The sequence below is a fragment of the Poromitra crassiceps genome (genome assembly GCF_964638095.1).
Source record: "Poromitra crassiceps genome assembly, chromosome: 23".
NCBI classification, from domain to species: domain Eukaryota; kingdom Metazoa; phylum Chordata; class Actinopteri; order Beryciformes; family Melamphaidae; genus Poromitra; species Poromitra crassiceps.
This window is the reverse complement of record NC_139639.1, coordinates 12,198,188-12,218,255: the sequence shown is the minus strand read 5'-3', so window position 1 is coordinate 12,218,255 and position 20,068 is coordinate 12,198,188. Positions and strand designations below refer to the sequence as shown.

Below are 20,068 nucleotides of genomic sequence, written 5' to 3'. Positions count from 1 at the left end.
AAATAAGTTAGTTTGAATAGTTAAGACATTTCTTCCCAGTTCAACTGAAGTGAAAGGATCAGACACCACCAGGCTGGTGGTGTGTATGCAGCCTGCGCCCATAAGCAGTAGCCATAGAACTCCATTGTATAAATATATATAAATTGTGTGTATGTGTATAAATATATATAAATTGTGTGTATATATATATGCTATTATGTATATGGTGGTCAACGGCGAGACAATTTTTTCAATCCTATTTGAATTGTGCCATGAGGTACACATAGCCTATTTGTCAATTTACAAGATAACTGCAAGTCAAGGAAGTCAGTTTGTGGTAAAACCGTTGCACTATAAATTATAAATCAGAAAGACACAACCAGCCGCATAGAAAGAGGTTTTCTCAAAGTACTTAGTCTGTTGCTTTGTTACCTCGCTGTCGGTTCTTTTGCAATACAACATATCTCTGTACTGTTGCTTTGTGTCTTAACGGTCTCATTTATCCATAACGTTAATCCTGTGAGTGTTTTACCAGACTTCCTTCACTGTATTGACTGAAATAAAAAATAAGACAACTTCAAACTGTTTAGCATTAGTTTGGTTTTACGCTTTTTCAAACAACTCAGGAGATGTGTTTCAGCTCACAGCTTGTTTTGTTTCCATTCAGGAGAAATCCGTCACCGCCCCCTAACCCTAACCCTGCTCCAGTAAAAACAGGAAATTATTTCATTGTTTGGCATTTATTGTTAATGATGTGGATATGGCATGGAAACAAGCAGGGGTAAGTCTCTCTTCATTTCTGGACTGTAGTGCTCATCACTGCTGACATCATCAGAGCTGCTGACATCATCCCCTCACAGTGTTGGTGTGACATCAGAGCTGCTGACATCATCCCCTTGGTGTGTTCAGGTCTTTGCACACAGTGCATTTTTTCGTATGTGTTTTCTTTAATCCATCATCCGAAAACACAGACAAGTCAAACAGCTCGCAAAAGGCTAGTGACTGATGTGAAAAACGCACAAAATCAAACCTGTTCCGAAGACTTTAATGACGGACAAAAGTTTGGGAGTCAGTGTGTAAACGTGAGTGACACAACATGAGGTTGTATTTATTTTAAAACGTGTGACAATTTCAGAAGAAACAATACGGAGTTGATGTGCAAAAGTCTTTAGTGTATGTGTGCTGTGTTAGGCCACGTTTAAAGTCTTTAGTGTATGTGTGCTGTGTTAGGCCACGTTTAAAGTCTTTAGTGTATGTGTGCTGTGTTAGGCCACGTTTAGACAACAGTCTCTGCATAAAACGGCAAACTGTTGTTGCGTTCTGGCTTTTGGTTCGGTTTATACGAGCTGCAAATTTGACTGAAAATGACTGTAGTACGTACGTATGCATGGTAGGCCAGCAGGTGATGGTGTAACTTTGCAATTGAACACCACCGAATACCAGGCGCCTGCGTACAAATGTTTCCTGTTACAGATTGTTGTACCTGTACTTGTAGGTGCATTAATGAATACAAAACCAGTAAAGCCCTATAAAAAGATAAGTCTGTTTGGTTAAGCATTGGCTGCAATTTCAGATGTACATTTCCTGTTAATTAATATGCACAAACGTTAATAGCGGGCACATATCACCCATTATGTATTTTTAGCAACTCGTTATCAGACTCTGACGTAACGATAGTTTGTTGAATGGCAATGCGAGTTCACTCCTGCCATTAAGGCTATATTGATAGGCTGGTTGAATCTCATTTCTTCACTGTCTTCCATGCGGGAAGTGGGGCCGTGTCATCAGTTTTCTCAAGAATTGCGTTTTGCCCGAGGGCCCGGGGCAGCGTTCTACTTCCACAGTGCAGGAGTAGCAAAAACTGCAATTTCCACCACTGGTGGCTGGCTCCAAAAGGGAGTCAATCACCATTGGTTTTTACACCGTACATAAACATGTTTACAGCCTATATAGCTAATTTCACCTTTTATAATAACTGTTTTTATATAACTCACCTGTTTAGAGAAAAATAGACGATAGAAAAGACTATGTTTTAGGTGTGATTGACAGATTGCTTGTCCAGTGATCGTGCACCTTGCCGATCAATAGCAGAAACCGCTGGTCTCGTGCCGTCTTGCACCAGCTGTGTGAAAACCAAGATGGCAGCGATCAAAACGTCAAACTAGAAGCTTCAAAACTGGAGGGTGACATCAGACACACTCTGTCCATCTCTTTTACTGTCTATGGTTTTGCGACGCTAAGGGTGGCGTTATCAATTAATTCCACTCTGGAACCTGGTTTCACATTTTTGGCATTTTCAGGCCCCAATAACGCCGTTGTCATGGACACAGAAGGCCAAAACACAACAAAAGTTTGCAGCTTTATGCAGTTTAGTGTTGAAAGTGAAACCGGGAAGAGAGCCTGTGGTTACAGACTCCCCGCTCGACCAGAGGAATTGTCAGTCAGTCAGTCAGTCAGTCAGTCAGTCAGTCAGTGGCTTTCTGGTGGTCAGTGAAGCGTTTGAGGTGCAGCCTCAGAACTCCTTTGGTTTTGAAGGTCTTGCCGCAGTCGCAGGCGTGTGGCCGCTCCCCTGTGTGGTCAAGCTGGTGCACGCGCAGCAGGGAGGAGGTCATGAAGAAGTCTCCACAGGTGAAGCAGTAGTGGCTCTTCTCTCTGGTGTGCTTCGCCCTCTGGTGGCTGAGCAGGGAACCGGATGTGATGAAGCGGGCGTCGCAGTCTGTGCAGGCGTGCGGGCGCTCCCCTGTGTGGATCCGCTCGTGGGCTCTCCAGGAGTTGTGGTAGGAGAAGGTCTTCTCGCAGTACGAGCAGTTATACAGCTTCTCCTTGGTGTGGCTCAGCCGGTGCACCTGCAAGTCACAGGGGTGAGGAGTAAAAAGTCAAGCTACATGTCAGATAGATTGTAGTACCGTGATAGAGTTTGGCTGGTTTAAACATTTTTACACCAATTTGATATTATACCAAAAATCACACTGAACCGGTTTACCGAATTTTAGATTTGTTGTGATTTTGTCATTTACGAAGCAAAATGCAAACATAGCTGGAGCTTCCGCTTATCTCCAGGATAGTACTTCCAGTATGTATTTGCTTAGTAAATTACAATGTCTCGAGTTTTACATTACTAGGCATCTCGCGCTTCCTAGGGTCCCCCGCTGCAGCTCGCATACGCAGCAGCTTGGCCGTTGCACGGCCTCGCCCGCAGCTTGGCTGCTGCACGGCCTCGCCCGCAGCTTGGCTGCTGCATGGCCTCGCTCGCAGCTCGGCTGTTGTGTGGCCTCGCCTGCCCTGTGTGTGTTGCTCACAAAGCGCCATTGCCCTTAAAGCAGGACTTACCCCCAGATATGTGACAAAATGGCATGCTGCTTGATTTGAAAAAAAAGAAAAAAAAAAAGAAGGAGAAGACAAGAGCATCTCCTCTTGCTCTTGTCTCACTATACTCTTTGGCTGTGCTCAGACAATTGATTGGTTCAGACGGGAAAAATCTACTGGAAATGGCTGCCATGACACTTTTCTCCGCATAGAGAAAAACCTTATGTCAGAGTGTATCAGAGATAGAGTACGCTATAAATATAGCCACATTAAAAACAACTAACCAACGCTGGTGGTCCGTATGCAAACAGTGTTACTCGAAATGGTTAAAAGTTATATCAATTTGGTCATTCAGTGGCGTTTTACTGCCATGTAACATAACTAACGTTAGCCACTAGCATTAGCCACAGTAGCAATTATCCATAATGCATTGCGTTGTTAAAGCCCCATTCAGCAACTTTTCCAAGTTTTGCTATTGGACAAACTGCGCGTGCAATAATATCGATATTGCCATTCACAGTCAACAAAACACAGCGGCAGAAAGCTCTATGTACATGTTGTGACATCAGGTACTCACCACGTGATGAAATAATAATCCATAGTTACGTGAAACGTCATTTTCGTAGCAAATCCGCACTGAGTTACTTCCTTGTTTTACTGAACACAGCGCTTGCTCTGTACAGCGCATGCTGCCTCCGGGACACAGGCACCAAACTGCTTAGTCCCAGGAGAGGCCTTTAGAGGGCGGTGTGTGACCAATAGAGGTGACATTCTCCCTGTTACAAGTCACCATCTTCAATGACTAAAAAGCTGTTATATTAAGGTGAAAAAGTGACTGATTGGGGCTTTAAAAGGCTCGCGCTAAAAACGGGTTCATTGGAGTGAATGGAGATGTTGCAACTCTCCTGGCGTCAACTACAGTAATGATCACATGAAAAAAACATCACATGAGTGGGAAAGAGGGGAGTTGGCTGTGACATAACATGCAACCACATTTTGGGCAGTTTGGAGGGCAAAAAAAAGCAGGTTTGAACCCATAGAGGGCACTTTTCCTGATGAAAATGATGCAGTTTGTAAAATATTATCAGTTTGGTCTCAAATGTGGAAATTTTTGACCAGAATCCTGAAAACCACACACCAACCCAAAAGCCATATATCGTCGCTGTCGTTCCAGGACCTCGAATCTCCAAAACAGCAACTTTTCAGCAAGTTAAAAAAACCTGTTTGCTCTTAAAATACTGAACCAAACGTCATCAAAGTTGGCACGTCTTAATTATAGTTAGTTTCCCGCTGAATGTGTCATTACTTTATTAATATCTTACCTGGATAAGCTCAATGTTGTTTATATTATCAGTCCGACTTGGAAGCACTCTCTCCCGGCCAGTCAGGCGGGAGAGAGTGGTATGCTCATGCACGAGCCCCGGGCCGCGGGGGCGCGCAGCAGCAGCAGCAGCAGTGCTCCTCGCCTCTCATGGCCGAGGCGGGGGCTTTGGCATTGGAATGACAACAGTCTGACATAACGTTACTTTAATCTCGTCAGAAAACACTCCGATTTGCATGTTAAAACAAGTTTGCAGCCTAGGAATAACTGGAAAACATTGTATTGATCTATTAACGTCAGAGGAAGCCAGGATTAGTCAAAACGATATGAGAAATACACAGCACATCTGCCGTGTGACTTTTCCGGGTTTATTGTCCTGCGTGGGGGGGTACAGACGGAGGTAGGGGATGAATTTCGAGGTTTGACTGACAGATTGAGGGCGAATGGCGTTACGAGATTTACTCACAAGCTCGTTTTAATGCTTTTCCATTGGTTGCATTTGGTAAAAACCACAGAGAGACGTGAAGGGTGACCAATGTCACTGATTTATGACAAAAAGTAAAAAAGTGAAAAAAGGGAGATTCGAGGTCCTGGCACAACAGCGACGATATATTGGTTAAAAACTGAAAAAGTGTTTTTGGGCTTAGTCCTGCTTTAAGTTTATTACATGCGCGCGGGTGTGTGTATGCCCCCTTATGACATCATCAGTCTTATGACATCACTGATCATCACTGACATCAGTGATGTCACAATGCCTCCTTGTTTGTGTGTATGTGTGCCCCCTTATGACATCACTGATGACATCATCAGTGGGGGGGGGTGCCCCCTTATGACATCACTGATGACATCATCAGTGATGATGGGTAGGCGGGGGTAGGCTAGCCATTCCCTTGACTACCAGTGATTGTGCTAAGCTAACTAGCAGGAGGGGCGTGTCGCTAGTTTTCTACTAGCCTGGGTAAACCCAGCCTCCTCGTGACCTCTATGTGCTATCAGTCACGTAGAAACCTACGCTACAGGCATAGCCTGTGACATCACGTTGAAGGCTGGGTTTACCCAGGCTAGTTTTCTACTGCATGTTCCTCTAAGTGAAGTACCTTGAGGTAGTGAGTGATGGTGAAAAGTTAAGTTAAGTACCTTGAGTTAGTGAGCGATGGTGAAAAGTTAAGTCATTTGAAGTACCTTGAGGTAGTGAGCGATGGTGAAGCTCTTGCCACAGTCCTGGCAGCTGTAGGGTTTCTCTCCACGGTGGAACAGTGTGAAGTGGGACCTCATGTGAGATGACTGTGTGAAGCGCTTCCCACACGTCCCACACACAAAGGGCCGCTCACCCGTGTGGGTCACCTGGTGAGCCTTCAGGTGAGGAGACTGGGTGAAGCTGTTAGTCAGGACATGGGAGAAGGATGGGATAAGAGGTCAATTCGGGGTAAATTCCTCCTTTCTACCAAGAAGGATGTTGTAGACTCCAACAGAGCTGAATATGACATCTGAATGATGTTGTAGAGTCTAATAGGGGGCGGTTGTAGCTCAGGAGGTAGAGCGGGTCGTCCACTAATCGCTTTGGATAAGAGAGGTCGGTGGTTCGATTCCCAGCTCCTCCAGTCTGCATGTCGAAGTGTCCTTGGGCAAGATACTGAACGCCAAATTGCTCCCGATGGTGTGCCAGCACCTTGCGTGGTAACCTGCCGCCATCGGTGTATGAATGGGTGAATGTACCTACTGATTGTAAAGCGCTTTGGATAAAGGCGCTATATAAATGCAGGCCATTTACCATTTAATAGGATTCCTTGATGTCATCAAAAACAAGATTGTCTCAACTGGTTTTCCAGGTAATCTGTAGTTTTTTCCAGGATGTTAATTTAGCCAGTTGCTAACGCTAACGTTAGTAGCTGTGTAGCAGGTAACTAGTAGCCAGCAGCTATCGCTAGCTAGCTCGATACCCCCAACAACTTTCGGGCCGCTCGTTGTCAATCACCACTTCAATGTGCCTTTACTCTACGTGGCGTCTAACTGAGAGCCGCTATCGCAGGTATAAGTATATACTGTTTATACTTATATTGTATTGTGTGGATGAATAAAGAAATACTACTACTGTTTTGATTGTCTGAGTTGGCTTTTTGATAAGGAGATTTTTGTTTTAGTAAGATTTATAGAAAATGCCTGGCGACTAAGGCAGTGAACATTATCCAGTATAATGACATCTCTGTTATGGAAAGCGAATGTTTTGGTTTAGTGCCATTATCTTAGATTCTGTACAAATGTACATTATAATTTGTCATGTGGCCATCCTGGCTATAGTGTCTTGTAAGCCCATCTGGCAGGGCGGCCCGCGAGCGCCACCTGTGTGGCCCGTGCTAGAAATGCAATATATAAATATAAATATAATGTAAGAAATTAGTTTAACACTGAATAAGTGTCCAAATGTTCATGTCATTCTGGCCAATACTCCACTTCTGTTATAACATTTCAGTCTGGAATATGGAATATCTTTCAATAATCTTGATGACTACACGGCTAAAAGTAATCTCATGTGTGGCCCTGAGGCAAAACACATGGGCAAAATGCGGCCCCAGGGCCGGACTCAAAGGAAAACAAAACGGCCCCCAAAAACTCAATAAAAGGCAGAATTATGTTAATAAATCTCATCTGCTACAGCCATTGGATTTGTATCACTATTAGGGATGGGGGAGAGTACTCGGGTACTCGAGTACTCGTTTGTAACGAGAGTACTCGAGTACCGTTTCCGCTGTCCGGGTACTCGCCCCACCCCCCTCCCCTATAAAAATGGCCGATCTAACGTTAACAGCGTCTGGCGAATCGCCAGCAACACAGACGTCCATGTATATTAACGCAATCTATATTCAGCAGATGTAAAATAAACAAGATTTGATTGCAGTTGTTTTCCGTTCATGGCCAATTTATATATAGATGTGCAAGCAAAGATGGTAACGTTAGATGTTTTTTACTCGGACGGACCACTTTGACTAACGGACCCCTGACATTAACTTTGTTTACCATAGCCAAACGTTCCGTGTTTCACCACGGGCGGGGACCATCACTCGGATGTGGTTGGTGGTTTTTGCGGTTAACGTTAGCGAACATTATTACTGTTTGCAGTTATCATGTTTGCAGTTATCACTTTTTGGCAGAACACCAGAGTTTTTAATAAGTGGATTTACTTAACAGTGATCAAGAAGCAGTATGGAATGATTACCGACATGTATTGGGAATTACTTTTACTGAGGTAGGCTAACGGCTAACACCGGATCACCTTATCACAGTCAATCTGTAAAAACTAAAAAGTGCACCAGGCAGCGCTTTTTCCATGCAAAATTGGTAATGTGTGTGAAGTTGCTGTGAACAGCCCCATACAAAGCAGATCACCCCTGCTCTCATCACAGGCATTTGGCGAATGCTAATGGTAACTGCTTAACATAGCCAAACATAGGATCTTTCATGTGTGTGTGTCGTTCCCCCGGGGGGGGGGGGGGGGGGGGGGAGTACTCGAGTACTCTTTCATAACAGAAGGAGAGTACTCGAGTATTTAAATCCCTTACAATGCCCATCCCTAATCACTATTATATCAGGAGATTAACACGAAATTACCAATTGTAATTGTAAACCTGTGACAGAATGAGACGACAATCCCTAATAACGAGGCCGTCGCCGGCGTAAAAATATCAATCAATCTAACTACTACTAACCTCTTGCCACAGTCCTGTCAATAAATCTAACTACTACTAACCTCTTGCCACAGTCCTGTCAATCAATCTAACTACTACTAACCTCTTGCCACAGTCCTGTCAATCAATCTTACTACTACTAACCTCTTGCCACAGTCCTGTCAATCAATCTAACTACTACTAACCTCTTGCCACAGTCCTGTCAATCAATCTAACTACTACTAACCTCTTGCCACAGTCCTGTCAATCAATCTAACTACTACTAACCTCTTGCCACAGTCCTGTCAATCAATCTTACTACTACTAACCTCTTGCCACAGTCCTGTCAATCAATCTTACTACTACTAACCTCTTGCCACAGTCCTGTCAATCAATCTAACTACTACTAACCTCTTGCCACAGTCCTGTCAATCAATCTTACTACTACTAACCTCTTGCCACAGTCCTGTCAATCAATCTTACTACTACTAACCTCTTGCCACAGTCCTGTCAATCAATCTAACTACTACTAACCTCTTGCCACAGTCCTGTCAATCAATCTTACTACTACTAACCTCTTGCCACAGTCCTGTCAATCAATCTAACTACTACTAACCTCTTGCCACAGTCCTGTCAATCAATCTAACTACTACTAACCTCTTGCCACAGTCCTGGCACTTGTAGGGTTTGAGACCTGTGTGTGTGCGGTTGTGCAGCTTGAGGCCCTGCAGGCTGGAGAAGTTCTTGCCACAGTCGGAGCAGCTGTAGGGCTTGTGGTCTCCGTGGGTCCTCTGGTGGCAGCGTAGCCCGGTCAGTAGCTTGAAGGCTTTGGGGCAGGAGGGGCATACGTGGGGCTTACGTCTGGAGTGAGTGGCCTGGTTTTCAGGATGCAAATTTTAATCAATTTCCTTAATTAATTGGTCATGTTAACGATCAATTAACTCAACAAGTTAATCAACCAAGCAAACTTCCTGCATTAGCTGTCATTGTGATTGTAAAAAATGGGTATTGGATTACAATGTTTACAATGAATATAGTCTCGGCTCCCAGACGTTTGGTGAGCTGCGCCACCAAACGTCTGGGAATTTCACTGTCAGAAACTGTCTGTCCGAGCCCGGCGAGAACGGCCGGCAGCAGACACGCCTACATTTATTATTAGAATTTTATTTGGTAGCGGCAATGCCATTTATCATAGTCCTAACACAGAGCATGAAGCTGATATGCTCCAAACAAAATTTATAGCTGTTGTTTATTTTACAATAATGTTTCCTGCCCGGAAGTGGTCCACTTGCTACTGTGAGTCATCAGCAGGCTAGCCTCGGGAGTCGGGTTTATCGCTGGGGGAAAGACCTCTAGCCGCCGGGGCCGGATGAAACACGTCCTATTAACAGGTTATGTTTGTTTCTAAGTGATTAATATGTTTCTCCGCAAACGCGGCGATGTTTTGCGAGACACCGGTTCTGCATGAGCGTCACTGCCCCCAGAAAGCAGGCCCGCCCACAACACTCATGATTGGTTCTCCGATGCAAGGCTTCCAACAGCGCCACCTAACGTTATGCAAAGATTTAAATAGTAATATTCTCAGTCTTACAGGAGTGAAACGGATTAAGACTGAGGGCTGAGTCTACAATGAATACTACTCTTTTTGCCTGCAATTCTCCCACAATGGACTTTTTTGGCTGCTTGCTTGGCTTAATTCTTCCTCTGTATAATGTATGTATGTATATATGTATATATATATATATATATATATATATATATATGCGGTGAAAGTTCAATTTCGCCCTTGTGGTCTTAAATCATGTCAGCAAAAAATGAGAAAATAGTACATAGCCTGCATTGTAGGTTAATCGGTATTATGTTTAATTATGATCAATCAAATTCTTTTTTTTATTGACAGGTTTTTCATAACATAATCAGACCAAAACAACAACAATCAATCAAATTATTATGGACAATTAATTGATTCTGGATGAATGGTTAACATCCCTACCTGGTGCAGCTTGAGGCTGTTGGGGTTGGCGAAGGACTTGTCACACTTGGCGCAGGGCAGCAGGCGCTGCCGGCTGTGGGAGTTGCGGTGGAAGTTGAAGCCCTGGTAGGAGACGAACATCTTGTCGCAGATGTCACAGTGGTAGCACTTCTCGCCTAGGCATGGGATTATATGACTATTTCACCTCACGGTCGGTTACCCAGGCCACAATAATTGCAATCAACGGCATATTATCCAGATAATCATCAAAATATGCTTAAAACTCTTAAAATGACACTAAAACATGATGGAATCATGAGGCCCGACATGCTTCTGCTGTTTGTGTTTCATTCTACTGCCCTGCAACTCATTATACATTTGTTTGTGTTGTAAAGAATAGCCATGCGTGTCTGCATTCTGAATGCATGCATCCTTTGTGGGGTTTGACATTGACAAAATGTTGAACGCCCAAAGGTTTAACCGCTACATAAATAAATGGCCATGTGGTCATTTTATATAAACTATAAATTTAATTTACAGAAAATATGCTATATTGTGATGTATATCGTTATCGGGATATGAAATTATTACCTATATCGGGATATGGGATTTTGGTCATATTGCCCAGCCCGACATTGAAGCCAACAGCGCAAAAAAAACTCTAGCCACTCTCTGGCCCCTTTTACCTAGCCCCGCCCCCCTTCCTTGATGGAATGGACAGACGTGAGGTAAAAGTGACCTTGAACTTTAGGCACCAACATCTAATCAGTTCATCCTTGAGTCGAAGTGGAGGTTTGAGCCAAATGTGAAGAAATTCCCTCAAGGCGTCCCTGAGATATCGTGTTAACGAGCATGGTATGGACGGACGGAGGTACCAATCCAAAATCATTATGCCTCCGGCCACGGCTATGGGCGGTGGAGGCATAATAAAAGGGATATGATGCGGCCCTGAACCTCCCACGCCTGGAGCTTCTCACCCTTGTGTGTCTCCAGATGCGTGGCGAGCTCTGGCTGCGAGCTGAAGCCATCTCCACAGAACCAGCACTTGCAGGGCATGGCCCCGGTGTGCATGCGGTGGTGGGTCTTCCAGTCCCTCTTCAGGCTGAAGGTCTGGGGGCAGTGGGAGCACTGGTATGGGGTCTGGCGCTGGTGGACCTGCTGGTGGATGACTAGGCTGAGTAGGGTGGGGTAGGTCTTTCCACACACCCAACACTGGCCGGGCGCGTGGCCCTGGTGCACCCTCCTGTGGGCCTCCAGGTGGGAGGACTTGTAGAAGCCCTGCTTGCACTCAGAGCAGTAGGTCATCTTACGGCCCGTGTTGGTCGCCCCGTGACGCTTCTTCTCCGCCTGGAAAGGCCGCAGCTGAGTGGGGTCACCTGAGAGGTCAGAGGTCAGGTGAAAGAGTCATTTGATCAAAATCAAGTTATTAAAGTTATTAAAATCCAGTTTACAGTTTATTTGTTTATTTAGACGGGACAGTGCAAAATGAATGGACACAAAGAACATAATCAGAGTGTAAAAATTGCCGGATTTAGCACGAGACTCGAGCACAAGGCTCGAACACGTTGCACATGGCACGAGGCTAATTTCCATCCGTAGTCCCCAAAAAGCACTCTCGTATTAAAGCTGTTGTAAGTGGTATTCAAATACAATAAAAATATAGTGTACACATGGATAGATCTGCAGCTTTTAATGGTGCAAACAGCAGACTCACGTTTCGTCACTATTGTGACGTCAAGAGTAGGGCTGGGTTCAAAAAATCCATTCTCAGATTTTTTTATCGATTTTTATTTTAATCCTTTGATATCGATTCATATGTCCAGAGATCGATTTTTTTAAATAAACATAGGCTATAATATTATAGGCTGTGTGTGGTAGTTTAAACATAGTTTCAAGTTGACGTTTATTTATGTTTGTAGTTGAAGCAAAAACATAAATACTGTAGGCTACATAAATGGAAATGTTTGATCATTAATATCTACTTTTAGAAATTATATAGGCTGAAATCAAATCACCGTGCATAATTGTGAAAGTGTCTTTATTGACAGATGAAAAGGCTGTATTTACCCTTTGTCACCACCTGGTGAGTAAATATGTGTAACTAAAACCATTAAAATTGACAACCGGTCCGCAACTTTTTTTTTCCATGCATCTACCGGTTCTTGGCGCAAAAAAGGTTGGGAACCCCTGTGTTACATAACTGGACAGTCATGTAATTCAGGTTACAGCTCAAAAAACATGTTTTAGTATCACTAACCAAATCGATATTGAAATTAATCGAATCGGAATCGAATCGAATCGGGATTGATCGATTCGGAACCTTGTGAATCGGAATTGAATCGATTCTTGAAATTTGAACCAATACCCAGCCCTAGTCAAGAGGCAGTAGAGGGGAGCGGGCGGTATTCACGTTGGCGCGGGCAGTAACGGGTGGTCAAAAAATAAACAGCGGGTCTCCTCGTTTACTGCCAAGTAAAGTCATCACCTCGGAGAGAGACTATCTTTTGCAGTGTGGGGCTGGCCTGGCTGTCAGTCTGTGAGTTGCTGCTAGTAGACAACCCTCGCCGCTCTGCCCGGACTCGGAGCAGCAGAGACAGACAGGCTTGCCTGCATGTGAGGAGAAGCGTGCAGGCAGCAGACTGAAACTCAAACTTTTTCCTCCACATGAAACAAGGGAATACAATTAGAGATGTTCAGTTCCACCCAGAGACATTCAACTGTTCAAAGCCAGCAGAATGGCCGTGCAGGGTAAGAAGAGTTGACAGATTTCTGATCGCTTCATGACTCAATGAGAGGAAGATCAGGTGAACTCACTCTTCTATGTAATGGGATGGGAGATGTAGCTGATGATGTTAAAGCAGTTTAACCAGCATGACTGAGATAGCGAAGAAGAAATATGAGACTGTTAAAGCAGTTTAACCAGCATGACTGAGATAGAGAAGAAGAAATATGAGGCTGTTAAAGCAGTTTAACCAGCATGACTGAGACAGAGAAGAAGAAATATGAGACTGTTAAAGCAGTTTAACCAGCATGACTGAGACAGAGAAGAAGAAATATGATGCTGTTAAAGCAGTTTAACCAGCATGACTGAGACAGAGCAGAAGAAATATGAGACTGTTAAAGCAGTTTAACCAGCATGACTGAGACAGAGAAGAAGAAATATGAAGCTGTTAAAGCAGTTTAACCAGCATGACTGAGACAGAGAAGAAGAAATATGAGACTGTTAAAGCAGTTTAACCAGCATGACTGAGACAGAGAAGAAGAAATATGAAGCTGTTAAAGCAGTTTAACCAGCATGACTGAGACAGAGCAGAAGAAATATGAGACTGTTAAAGCAGTTTAACCAGCATGACTGAGACAGAGAAGAAGAAATATGAAGCTGTTAAAGCAGTTTAACCAGCATGACTGAGACAGAGAAGAAATATGAGACTGTTAAAGCAGTTTAACCAGCATGACTGAGATAGAGAAGAAGAAATATGAGGCTGTTAAAGCAGTTTAACCAGCATGACTGAGACAGAGAAGAAGAAATATGAGACTGTTAAAGCAGTTTAACCAGCATGACTGAGACAGAGCAGAAGAAATATGAGACTGTTAAAGCAGTTTAACCAGCATGACTGAGACAGAGAAGAAATATGAAGCTGTTAAAGCAGTTTAACCAGCATGACTGAGACAGAGAAGAAGAAATATGAGACTGTTAAAGCAGTTTAACCAGCATGACTGAGACAGAGAAGAAGAAATATGAAGCTGTTAAAGCAGTTTAACCAGCATGACTGAGACAGAGAAGAAGAAATATGAAGCTGTTAAAGCAGTTTAACCAGCATGACTGAGACAGAGAAGAAGAAATATGAGACTGTTAAAGCAGTTTAACCAGCATGACTGAGACAGAGAAGAAGAAATATGAAGCTGTTAAAGCAGTTTAACCAGCATGACTGAGACAGAGAAGAAGAAATATGAAGCTGTTAAAGCAGTTTAACCAGCATGACTGAGACAGAGAAGAAGAAATATGAAGCTGTTAAAGCAGTTTAACCAGGATGACTGAGACAGAGAAGAAGAAATATGATGCTGTTAAAGCAGTTTAACCAGCATGACTGAGACAGAGAAGAAGAAATATGAAGCTGTTAAAGCAGTTTAACCAGCATGACTGAGACAGAGAAGAAGAAATATGAGACTGTTAAAGCAGTTTAACCAGGATGACTGAGACAGAGAAGAAGAAATATGAAGCTGTTAAAGCAACAGCATTTGAACAGCACTACATAGAAAACATGATGTGATGTTTGAGAGAGCCCAGTTCAATTAAGTAAACGTTTTTTTTTTTAATTGCGGGCAGGAGCGGGGGGTCATAACGGGGTACGGTGGCGCAGTCGTCGGTAGCGCTGTCGCCTCACAGCTAGAAGGTCCTGAGTTCGATTCTCGCCTGGGACGCTGGAGTTGTGACCCCCCCCATATCTTCAGTGCCTACTGCCCAGGTGGGCTATCTCGTCGAAAGGGTCTTTCTGTGTGGAGTTTGCATGTTCTCCCCGTACCCCCCAGGGGGTTCCTCCGTACATAACCCTCCACGTCATCCGACCAGTGACGACAACATCTGAAGTTGGTCCCCGGGCGCTGGAAAGAAAAAGCGACCACTGCTCCTGGCCTGCCCCCTGGAGGAAAGGACAAGCCTGGATGGGTCAAATGCAGAGAACTTATTTCACCGGCCACCGTCAGCATGAGTGTGTGTTGTGGCCGCATGCATGTGTTGTAGTGTTCGTGTGACAATAAAGACGGGCTTCCGTCTGAAATCGTGTTTTTTTTTTTTTATCATGTTTTTTAACGTGGCTGTGGGCAGTCAGTGACACACGCTGCGGGAGCGGGTGCCGTGGTGCCGTAATGGTCAGAAATCCAGCGGGAGCGGGATTTAAAAAATAGTCCCGCGAAGGGATGCACTGATCGATCGGCACATGACCGGAAATGGCCGATTTTCACATGATCGGCCTCGACCGGTGACCGGCTCCGGTCAGTCCACATAGCCGATTTTGTGCGCCGGTCGGCTTTCCCCTTTTTTTGTTTGGTCAATTACCTGCAGCTGCACGATGCATGCATTCACGTGACGTGCGCGCACCGCAAGCAGCCAAAAGGAAACACACACTGACGCCAGCATGTCGTCCTCATTGTGGAAATTGTACAGTTTGTCACACATGCAAGTTGAAAATAAGCCGCGGAGGGGCAGGGTACGTTGCCGAGTCCCGCTCGGCTGGAGTCCACTCCAGTCTGAGCGGCTCGCTTCACCTCACTGGCCCCTCTCTCTCCCCGGCCACAGCGCAACACAGCCGGCTTGGCGAAGTGAAGGTACTACCAGCTGCAGTCCACATCACCGCTGCCTGCTGCAGATCAGCTGCTGCTGCTATCTGTCAGTCAGTCACGTTGTAACGTGGATACAGGAGAGGAGGACTATTTGTTTCGTATTGCGAATAGAACGACAAACATAATAATAAAAAGCATCGGACCAGTGTGCAAGGTTTACTGTGCGTGATGATTTTTTTTTTCGGATGGCGGTTAAAAAGAAACGGACTGTGTGTAAACTCAACTCAAACTCATTTCCTCATCTACTCAAGAACAGCCAAATCCACAACTGTAGAGTGGGCATGGGCTCCAGACCTATAGGCTATAAACTCCTTGTCCAGGGATAACATTTTGATGTTTATTTATTTTTATTCTATTCGTTTATTTGGCAGGGACATATACAAAAAAAACATTAAACCCCATAGGGGAAGAGCTGCTTTGTAACAGATTTAGCCATAGGCTACTTTCCATCTGGAGCCCCTGTTCTGTTGCAGCTTTTTTCTTTTGGAAAAGTAAATGCATGATAGCTGTGAGATATACTGGTTGTTTTATATTCATTGTATTTACGGTACACAAAAAAGAAAAGCTCTGTCCAGTAACCTGGAACACTTTTATTTTGAGATGTTTTTGAGTGAGATCGTCCTACCTCATGCAAATTATAAGAAATGTGACATGAATCTTAATTTTCTATTAAAGCAAAGTAAAAAATAATAATCAAAAAATAACCCGTCAATTATTGTTCTTAGAAAGAAAATCGGAATCGGACAAAATCGGTATCGGCAAGTCAGACTATTCAAAAATCGGAAATCGGAATCGGCCAAGAAAATGGCAATCGGTGCATCTCTCCCCTGTAAGAGGCAGATTGGACTGTCTCAAACTCAGAGATTCCGGTAGGATAAATGCAAGCACTTTTAAGGACCTCTTTATAAAGCACTCTCAAATACTTGATTTGTATTTTATTTTTTAATTCAAGAACTTTCCAGAGCCATGGATGGTGTAAGACTACATGATTGTAGTTTTTAACAGTATTCTGTGGGAGAAAGCTGGTGTTTCCCAGGCGCTGTGAAGTGTGAAGGCAGCACTGCTAGAGCTGCAACGATGCTGTGGCCATGTATTTTTCGCTTTCTCCATTTCACGTTCTGAATAGCAGGCATTATCTCTTCAAGTTTGCCTATGCAGATGCAGATGTCTGCAATGGAATAACGTTACTAATATAATAATATATAATATATATACGGTATATAATATGGATAGCCTAATATGGTCTAAAATATATGATCTTTCTCTTCAGAAAATCTGACTTGATTACAAGACTCAAACAAAAGCCATGTGAGAAAAGAAAAAGACATGGTTTACCTGCATCAACCCCAAGAAGAGTAAATATATCAGAGTTTGCCCATCAGATGCCAGTGCAAATGCAAAGACATTAATTCCACTCATGTTTGATTACAGGGGTGTGGAGATCACTGCAAAAATCTAATCAAGGTGACAGAGAAACTGTAATACTGTATTGGTTGCATGGTTTAGGAACTCCCAAGGTTTGCATTATTGAATGAAGGAATGGTGGCTTCAGGTGTGCAACGGACGAGTGATAAGGAAAGTCGAACGTACATGACCATAATTTATTTCAATGTCAGCCATCTCGATTAATTCAGTTGGTTAATGAAATGATGCAGAGTGTGTGGGAGATTTGTGCTATGTGTGAGCCTGAGCTGTCAAAAATGTGACTGGGACGCATTGGCTCGCTCCAGGCCAATCCCGGTGCTTGAATGCTGCGTAGGGCGCAGGGTGTGTTCTGCCCCGAAATGCAGTGGGATCCATAATAACGCCCCCCCCACCCCACACACACACACATTACGTTTACATCACACATGGGCAAAATACGGCCTGCGGGCCGCATGCGGGGTAACCCCGTAACCCTAACCCTTAGTCGGACTTTTATAACTTCGATTTCAGTCGAGCTAACATGTTTACATGCATTTCAAAAGTCCGGTTTTAGGCGGACTAACGCAATAAATAATTCGATTTTTTTAAAGTGCATGTAAACGTACTGACACACACACAAACCTCTGGATTTCTCACTGACGGACAGGAAGTCCTGCCCCCTCAGCCATGGCCGGCAGTCTGTGAGTTTGACGGACAGCTTCCTAAGGACGGGGAAGCTCCTGATCTCCACCTCCTCCTCAGGCTCCTGTTTGATCTGCATCAGGCTCAGGTCTGCAGCACTGGCCTACATGTGTGAGACCAACAACAAACATAAGTAAAGTTATGGATTATCTGATTGTGTAAAAACTGTTCTCTCTAAACCACCTATCACACAGCTATATAGTTTAGCACACTGGTGCCCCCTCGATCACAGCAAACTCCACTCAGAACCAGGCACTACCTCCATACTGCCTTGCTCAGCGGCAGGCAGACGTACCTGACTCTTCACTGCGGCACACAGGCGTTAAACAAAGCAGCACTTATTTGAATAAGAGGTTAAACCTAGTCTGTTATTCCCTCTGATCCAAGCAGAGACCAGGGCAGTTTAGGCTGACCTACCCGAGGCTAAACTAGCCTAGCTAAGCTAGCTTTAACGTTAGCTTAGCTTCACTAGCAGCAGCATCTGTGAGCTGCAACTGCTGCCTGCCTGTCTGTTGTCTTACCGGCGGCATGTCAGTCTCCATGCTGGTCTGGTCTGGTGCAGGGAGACTCAGGTATTTGTTGTTCTGGATCTCAGGCTCAGCTGCTGCTGCTCAGCTGAGACAAAGAACGTACTGTAGCGACCCTGGGTCTCTGGAGGTATACAACAAGCACGTTTGTCCTTGGCCAACGGGATTGTCCCTTTGGTCGGATGGTTAACGTTGCTGGGCTTGCTGAAATATACTGCTGCGTCCGCCTCAACTTGGAGCCTTGCCCGGGGGGAGCTGCTCCACTCGAACGTCAGCTTGACGAGGGGTCGCAGGGGAGTCCCCAGCAAAATGAGTAAAATTGTGTGATTTCAATGACTACAACTCCATGTTAGTCCAAGGAGAGAATGTAGTGCATATACTTGGTAATAGCTTCCACTCTCTCCTGTTATCTCCCCTTATTATACTCGCGCTGTTCGCGTCAGCTGCGTCAAGTCACATTTTCGAGGAGCTGCACGCAGGCTGCGCCAGGCTCGCCGACCGCGGCGCAACCCTCGGCGCATTCGCAGGCCCTGCGCTTCCCCCAGGCAGAGGTAGTGTAGCTATCTTGGCTCTCGAGGTATAAAGCAAACACGTTGGTCCTTGGCCAACGAGATTGTCGATTTGGTCTGATGGTCGTTGCTGGGCTTGAGGTGGAGACCTCGGGCTCGATACCAGCCTCGTAGTCTGGGGCCAAAAACCTCGTTCCGTGTCATCCGGCTATGGGCGGAACACACCACCATCCGCCGGGAACCAAAAGTGCAGCAAACAATTCCGCTCAATCCTTGCGTTCTGTTCAGAAAACATGGGCGACGCGAGTAGATATAGGCTATAGCTACGGAAAAAGCTTAAAATAATAATAATAATGGCATCGGCACCTGACACACCGGTCTAAACGGTAAAATGGGGGAACGAAAACACTGTGGCACACAAAGGGGAACGACCAGCGGAACACGGGGCGGGTTTTCCCATAGGGGTTTTCCTGCCTGAGACCCAAAAGTAAACGTCACTTCCTGCACTGTACCAGCGATTTTCATCCGCCATTTATTTTCCCATATATATGTCGTAAAATGCTTATAAAAATAGTTTTACTTGGTCAAACCAAACGGTTAAGCTATATTTAAAATCGGGAGAGACCATAGAGTATTTCACTGCGGTCAACTGAGCCGTCGTTTGCGAAACCACTGTCAAGCCAGCCGCCACTTGGATTTTGATGCGCGTCTATTCATGCTGTAACGGTACCGCTGCTTCACCGGTGTTGGGAGCGGGCTAAAAAGTCGAGTGTCATAATTCAGCGATCCTTTCTCACATTTACCTAAATAAATCGCTCTCGACACAGAAGCCATTGGAAAATCATTATTCCCTGAAATCGTCTTTCTTTATGAGATTCAAGTGGCTTTAAAATCACATTGGTCCATAAGTTCAGACAAAGGCTGACATAATTTGGGCACAGTAGCCTATATCCCTATTAAATACGGTAACACATCTGGTATTCTAAGGGATGTTACAGATATCATATCCGGATGATATCACAATAAGCATCTGTGACGGATCAGATCTCCCCAGATTCTCCCCGCAAACGTTATGGATATTGAGATAAATAAAATATAATACTACTGGATCCTTTATGGATACATGACAGATAAACAGACTTGTAAAAATATTGCGTGAGTGGAAACATACCAAACTTATAAAATATTATAAAAGGATACAGATATAGTGTTAACAGACATAAACGGTATTAACAGAGTATAAACAGACTTGCCAGTCTGATACTAGTGGATCTTTTGTGTGTGAAGGATCAAGAAACAGTTGACACACATTATAATGGCGGTGGACGGCACAAACTGACATGTTG

The 20,068-nt window shown here is 44.4% G+C and overlaps 1 protein-coding gene across 1 annotated transcript; it reads right to left on the bottom strand.

Moving 5' to 3' along the window:
- Positions 1–720: 720 nt before the first annotated feature.
- LOC310796619 (uncharacterized protein) lies at positions 721–19,086 on the bottom strand. Its single transcript, XM_083658839.1, has 7 exons — positions 18,208–19,086; positions 17,627–17,789; positions 11,218–11,616; positions 10,262–10,416; positions 8,926–9,143; positions 5,789–5,984; positions 721–2,825 (listed from the first exon to the last, which is right to left on the bottom strand). The coding sequence occupies exons 1-7, from the start codon at positions 18,226–18,228 to the stop codon at positions 2,445–2,447; spliced, it is 1,533 nt and encodes a 510-aa protein (XP_083514965.1). The 5' UTR covers positions 18,229–19,086; the 3' UTR covers positions 721–2,444.
- Between the last annotated feature and the right edge of the window lie 982 nt (positions 19,087–20,068).

Bases quoted from the DNA above. Each gene is read 5' to 3' on its own strand.
- LOC310796619 (XM_083658839.1), bottom strand. From the start codon at position 18,228: ATGGAGACTGACATGCCGCCG. The intron at 10,417-11,217 runs GTGAGAAGCTCC...TCCCATGCCTAG, and splicing joins GCATCTGGAGACACACAAGG to GCGAGAAGTGCTACCACTGT. The intron at 9,144-10,261 runs GTAGGGATGTTA...CCTGAAAACCAG, and splicing joins ACAGCCTCAAGCTGCACCAG to GCCACTCACTCCAGACGTAA.